Raw genomic sequence first — 6,649 nt, 5'->3', positions numbered from 1 at the left:
TGCAACAACATAAGATATATCAGATAGCTTTGCAGTAGCGGTCTGCATCTAATTGTTGAGGTTTGCCAGTGTCTAGGAGACTCGCAACACAAAAAATGGATAAGCAGGCATATGCAACGGCCTCAAAGTGGAAGTGGAGGGGACTGATGCTGACGACCCTGAAGATGGAGGTGGAGGCATGACGGCTATACTGGCGGAAAGCCCAGCTGTAGTGGAAGGCATGTCTGCTGAATCTGCAACTACCACCGAAGGCTCATCAAACTGGCCTACAATAGTAGTCAGCTGACCCTTGTTCTTCGGGTTCCTCGAGTCCTTCAGAGAATACCAAGTGAAGGTCTTCTTCGCCCGAACCTTTGTGTCAAAACTCTTTGACTCTACCCCCGCATCCGTAAGATACTCTGTGATAGAATTGGGATACGGGTAGAAGCTGTCACCCTGCCTACCGACCAGAGACATGTTGTCGACATGATGGCACCCACATTGATTGGGTACCTGGCCATGTTGGAAGTAACTAGAACTGCCCTCAGGATTGGGAGATTGGTTTCATTCTTGCACGGGTCTAGTCGACTGTACACAAAGGCATGCCATTCTTTTGCTTCAAAGTTGAGGGTGTTCAGATGAATAGGAACCCCTATTGTGATCAATAGTGGTGATGGTCTCAGAGATGCCAAAATCTCAGCTAGCCATGGGCGAGCTGCATCAGCCAGTGCGAACTTCTCCAAATATTGCACCGGCTCCACATCCTCGAGCCTCAAATATGTGTTCAGGGTGCTCTGATCGAACCTCACTTTCAAATTTCTCACCTTCATCACCTTGGTCCCCTTCTTGATATGTGCCACATTGTCGTAAAACTCCCAGACCAAGTGCTCCTTGGCATCCACCATACATTGAGTGAACCATGTATACCCTTTTCTCTCCCGGAATTATCTTGACACATTTGGGTTGTACGTATCCAAGTCCTTCCATACAAACTGACACTCAAGAGTGAGCGATCTCTGCGGCCACTACTCTTGGAATTGTTGAATGTAGTTAAGCACAAACCTATCTTCCCAAACTTCTTTCTTCTTCGACCTCTTAAGGCCGGCAACTCGGGTATCACCCCCTTGGTTATCGTCCGGAATATCATCATCATCAACCATAGTAGTTGGTGCATTGGGGGAATGTGAAGAAGAGGGTCCTGAATCCTGACTGTCACCTTCCGAACCCTCAAAGTGCTCTTTGAGGTAGAAAGGCTCATCTCGGAGCTGAAATATCCTCTGAAGCTACCGTGGTTGTGATTGAGCATCAGGATGCTTTTGTATAGAGTCACCCCCCGATGCTTCTCTAGATGGGACATATGGACTAGACTCAATAGGCTCTAGAGCTCTCCCAGTTGTTACCTTTTTGGCTATAACTCTTTGCACGGCAAGTGTTAGGGTACCCCTGCATCTGCCTCGGGAGGGTTCACCCCTTCCCTTTGATGTATCACCACGCCCACGAGACCTATCCATTTTCTACAACACACAGCAACAGGAGTTAGTTCTAGATCAAGCTCACAATAACAGATAGTTGCAGAACAAAATATTGTGTAGGGTGGGGAAGTGCGGTCCACACATTTTTGAGTGCGACCGCAGATGGGGTTGTGCGGAGCGCACAATTTTAAAGTGCGGTCGCAGTGATGATTCTGCTATCCGCATAATTTTGAGTGTGACTTCACATCTGAAGTGTGGTCTGCACAATTTTGGGAGCGGCCGCACATTGAACCTTAAAAATGACAACTCTCTAAAGGCAGAGAATTGTTTGATCTGCGGCCGCACACACTTTTCTACGCTCGCGATTAAATTTCTGTGTACCGGACAATTTCAAGTGCGGTCCACACAATCATGCTACACCAAGTGCCTTAGCCTACTGATCTATGGACCGCACGATTCAAATATTAATCAGGCAGAGTTCTCGGGTTTTTACTTTTACACACAATTCGAATATGGTAGTAGCAATTAAACTATATCAACCAAATACCCATCCCCCATATAGCAACTACGAGTTTACCCAACACAAATTATAGCCTATATGGTTATTAATTTACCTTTGTTTTAGGTTCTCAGAGTTTGTAAAAATTTCAACACTACAATGAGACCTACTACTTATACTTAACAGGTTGGCCAAGAGTTCAAGAGGCGAGTGCTGCCGTAGAATTCCTTCTATGGTCCACACTATTTTACCTAATGGGCAATTACCCTTTGTCGATCTGCATCTGCAGAATTCCTTGTGCAACCACAGATTCTGGTGCGGACCGTACATTTCCTTGTGCGGCCACACTTTGGCCATTTCTCTAACAACCAAACTTCAGAGAGTGTGCAATTTTTATTTCCGGTTATGCGCACAAGAATTGTGCGACAGCAGATCCCTTCTACTGTAGCATTCCAAATTGTGTTGTCCGCGCAATAAATATGCGGTCCGAACCTTTTTCATACTTAGATAATTTTTCTGAACACAGTCCCTGAAAAGCACACTCATTCCTATAACACACTTCAAAACCAGTTAGCATAGAACAAGACCTATCTAAAGAAGAAGAAAAAGAAAAAGAAAACATGGGTTGCCTCCCAAGAAGCGCCTGATTTAATATTGCGACACGACGCAGATTACCATCATCACTTGAAATGAATTACCGCCACGACATGGCCATCACCAACTTTTCCCAGATAGTGCTTCACCCGGTGACCATTGACTCTAAATACCTCATGATTTTTATTCTTCAAGTCCAATTCACCAAAGGGTGTCACACCCACAACTTCAAACGGGCCACTCCATTTAGACTTTAACTTTCCTGGAAACATCCGTAACCGAGAATTGAACAACAATATAAGATCACCTTCTTTAAACTCCTTGTTCTGAATGTACTTATCATGGAAGTACTTCATCTTCTCCTTGTATAAGGACAAACTTGTGTATGCATGGTACCGGAACTCATCCAACTCATTCAATTGTGTCACCCTTAAGTTGGCGATGACATCTCACTCAAGATTTAACTTCTTTAAAGCCCACATGACTTTGTGCTCAAATTCCACCGAAAGATGACAAGCTTTCCCGAATACCAACCAGTATGGACACATTCCGATAGGTGTTTTGTAAGCCGTCCTATAAGCCCATAAAGCATCATCAAGTTTCTTGGACCAATTCATCCGGTTAGCATTCACTATTTTGGACAAAATACTCTTTATCTCCCGATTGGAGACTTCCACTTGACTGCTTGCTTGAGGATGATAAGGGGCGTGACTTTATGAGTGACATCATACTTGGTGAGTAAAGTATCGAAAGCTTTGTTGCAAAAATGCGACCCCACATCACTTATGATAGCCCTTGGAATACCAAATCTTGTAAAAATTGTTCTTCTTAAAAAACGCCACCACAATTCTCGCTTCATTGTAGGGTAAAGCAACGGCCTCAACCCATTTGGACACATAATCAACCGTGACCAAGATGTATGTGTTTCCACAAGAACTCACAAAAGGACCCATGAATTCAATACCCCACACATTGAAAAAATCAATCTCCAAAATGGTGGTGAGAGGAATTTCATTTTTCTTTGAGATTCCACCGGCCCTTTGACATTCATCAAAATGCTTGATGAGATTACTTGCATCTTTGTAAAGATTGGGCCAATAGAAACCGCAACTTAACACTTTGGCCGCCGTTTTTGCTCCATCGTGGTGACCACCATACGCCGAAGAATGAGAAACCCCAAGAATTTCAACTTGTTACTCCTCCAATACACACCTTCTAATCACTCCATCCATACAAATCCGGAAAAGATAATGTTCATCCCAATAATAGTCTTGACAATCCCATTTGAGCTTATTCCTTTGGTTTGAAGAGAACTCAACCGAAATGATACCATTCACAAGATAATTTGCTAGATCCACGAACCAAGGCACCTCTTTCATTGAAATAGCCAAGAGTTGCTCATCGGGGAAGGAGTCATTGATTTCAAGTCCATCATGTGGCCTTCCCTCCTCCTCCAAATGAGACAAGTAGTCCGCCACTTGGTTTACACTCCCTTTTCGATCTTGGATGTCTATATCAAACTCTTGAAACAAAAGTACCCATTTCATCAACCGAACATTGGAATCTTTCTTGCTCATGAGATAATGAAGTGCCTCATGATCCTTATGGACAATTACTTTTGCACCTATCAAGTACGGGCGAAACTTCTCAATAGCAAACACAATGGCAATGAGCTCTTTCTCCATAACGGTGTAGTTGACTTTGGCACTATTCATGGTCTTACTTGCATAATAAATCGGATGAAAAATTATGTTGATGTGTTGCCCCAAAATAGCCCCTACCGCTACATCACTTGCATCACACATGAGCTCAAAAGAAACACTCCAATTTGGAGCGGTGATGATGGGAATAGTAGTCAACTTGAGCTTTAGCAACTCAAAGTCTCTCATGCAATAATTATTGAAATGGAACTTAGCATCTTTCTCCAAAAGCTTGCACAACGGGTTTACCACTTTAGAGAAGTCTTTGATGAAATGCCGGTAAAATCCTGCTTGGCCTAAGAAACTCCGCACGCCTTTCACTGAAGTTGGAGGTGGAAGTTTAGAAATCAACTCAATCTTTGCCTTATCGACTTCAATGCCATTCTTTGAGATCTTGTGGACAAGGACAATGTCTTCCTCAACCATTAAATGACATTTCTCCCAATTAAGAACCAAGTTTGTTTCTTCACATCTTGCCAACACTTTATCCAAGTTTTGCTAGGCAATCATCAAAAGAATTCCCAACCACCGAAAAGTCATCCATGAAGACTTCAAGGAAATCCTCCACCATGTCCATGAAGATAGCCATCATACACCTATGAAAAGTCACCGGTGCATTGCACAACCCAAATGGCATCTGCGAGAAAGCGAAAGTACCATAAAGACATGTGAAAGTAGTTTTCTCTTGATCTTCCGGAGCAATAAGAATTTGATTGTAGCTGGAATACCCATCAAGGAAACAATAGAAAGCACGACCGACAAATCTATCAAGCATTTGATCTAGGAAGAGAAGTGGGAAATGATCATTTCTTGTGACTTTGTTGAGCTTGCGATAGTCTATACACTCTCCACCCGATCACCTTTCTTGTAGGAATCAACTCATTCTTATCATTAGTGACCACCGTCATGCCCCCATTCTTTGGGACATATTGAACCGGAGAAGTACACGAACTATCAGAAATGGGGTAAACAACCCCAGCATCTAACCACTTGATGATCTTCTTTTTGACCACCTGTTGCATGGCTTCATTAAGTCTCCTTTGATGTTCAATAGATGGTTTGGAACCTTCCTCCAAGTTAATCTTGTGCATGCAAAATGCAGGGCTTGTTCCCCGAATATCTACCAATGTCCATCCAATAGCCTTCTTCCTCTTTTGTAGCACCGCCAATGTAGAATCTACCTGCACGTCAGTCAAACAAGAGGAAAGAATAATTGGTAAAGTAGATGAAGGGCCAAGAAATTCATACCGAAGATGTGGAGGCAATGGATTCAACTCCAAGATGGGAGGCTCCTCAATTGAAGGCTTTGTTGGAGGAGTGATTCTATTCTTAAGATCCAAAGATAATTTGCGGGGCTCATAAGTGTACGACCTCATTCCTTGCAAAGAGTTCACACATTCCACATGCCCTCCATTTCTTCATAATCACAATTGAGCAAGACGGCTTCCAATGTATCATCAACATTCATCACAACACTTGTTTCATCCACAATCACATTGGTCACCAAGTCCACGAAAGAGCACACCTCATTGCTATTGGGTTGCCTCATAGACTTACACACATGGAAAACCACTTTTTCATCACCAACCTGGAATGTAAATTCTCCGACTTCAACATCAACTAGAGCCTTCCCCCATAGCAAGAAAAGGTCTTCGAATAATAATCGGCACCTCATAGTCAACCTCACAATAAAGAATAACAAAATCCGCCAGAAAAATGAATTTATCAACACGAACCGACACATCATCAATCACTCCCAATGTTCTCTTCATGGTACGATCGACCATTTGTAATCTCATATATGTGGGTCTTGGTTGCCCAATTCCCAAAGTCTTGAAAAGTGAATAGGTTATCAAAATGATACTTGCCCCAAGATCACAAAGAGTTTTAGCAAATTCGGCACTTCTAATGGTACAAGGGATTGTGAAAGCACCATGATCTTCCAATTTAGGTGCCATTGAATGCACAATTGCACTCACTTGTTGAGTCATCTTTATAGTTTCACAATCTTTATCATGTCAATGAACTTTTTGAGTTGATTCTCACCATTTTGCTTGGCAAGCCTTTGAGGATAAGGAGGAGGAGGCCTAGGCATTGGTGCCTTGCCTTTTGCACTACAGTTCTGGTATGTCAACAATGTGCTCCCTAGACGGGTTCACTTCCTCTTGAGTCTCCTCCACATTGTCATCAATATCAATCCACACTTCATCATTTGCTTGCACCTCATTGTTCGGGATCTCATCTTCTTGTACCATTTGCTCATCGTCCATAAGTTTCCTTTGACTTGAGGTAGGTGAATCCCCACCTTTTCCATTCCTTGTAGTAATGGCAATGGCATGTCCCGTGTTGCTCCCACCCTTTGGGTTCACCACCGTGTCACTTGGTAGTGCCCCCTTAGGATGAAT

At 43.0% G+C, this 6,649-nt stretch overlaps 1 protein-coding gene across 1 annotated transcript; it reads right to left on the bottom strand.

Annotated features, from left to right (window-relative positions):
* Nucleotides 1-1,004: 1,004 nt before the first annotated feature.
* LOC138874906 (uncharacterized) lies at nt 1,005-4,670 on the bottom strand. Its single transcript, XM_070153701.1, has 5 exons — nt 3,757-4,670; nt 3,349-3,582; nt 2,649-2,973; nt 1,380-1,493; nt 1,005-1,262 (listed from the first exon to the last, which is right to left on the bottom strand). Exons 1-5 carry the CDS (start codon nt 4,668-4,670, stop codon nt 1,005-1,007), a joined length of 1,845 nt encoding a protein of 614 aa, XP_070009802.1.
* Between the last annotated feature and the right edge of the window lie 1,979 nt (nt 4,671-6,649).

Source organism: Nicotiana sylvestris, chromosome 8, assembly GCF_000393655.2.
Source record: "Nicotiana sylvestris chromosome 8, ASM39365v2, whole genome shotgun sequence".
NCBI classification, from domain to species: Eukaryota; Viridiplantae; Streptophyta; class Magnoliopsida; order Solanales; family Solanaceae; genus Nicotiana; species Nicotiana sylvestris.
Note: the sequence above shows the minus strand (reverse complement) of the source record. Positions and strands in the feature narration are given on the sequence as shown.

Bases quoted from the DNA above. Each gene is read 5' to 3' on its own strand.
- LOC138874906 (XM_070153701.1), bottom strand. From the start codon at position 4,670: ATGGTTGAGGAAGACATTGTCCTTGTCCACAAGATCTCAAAGAATGGC. The intron at 3,583-3,756 runs GTGTGTATTGGA...TGAATGTCAAAG, and splicing joins ATGGATGGAGTGATTAGAAG to GGCCGGTGGAATCTCAAAGA. The intron at 2,974-3,348 runs GTATTCCAAGGG...CGCCAACTTAAG, and splicing joins AACAATTTTTACAAGATTTG to GGTGACACAATTGAATGAGT.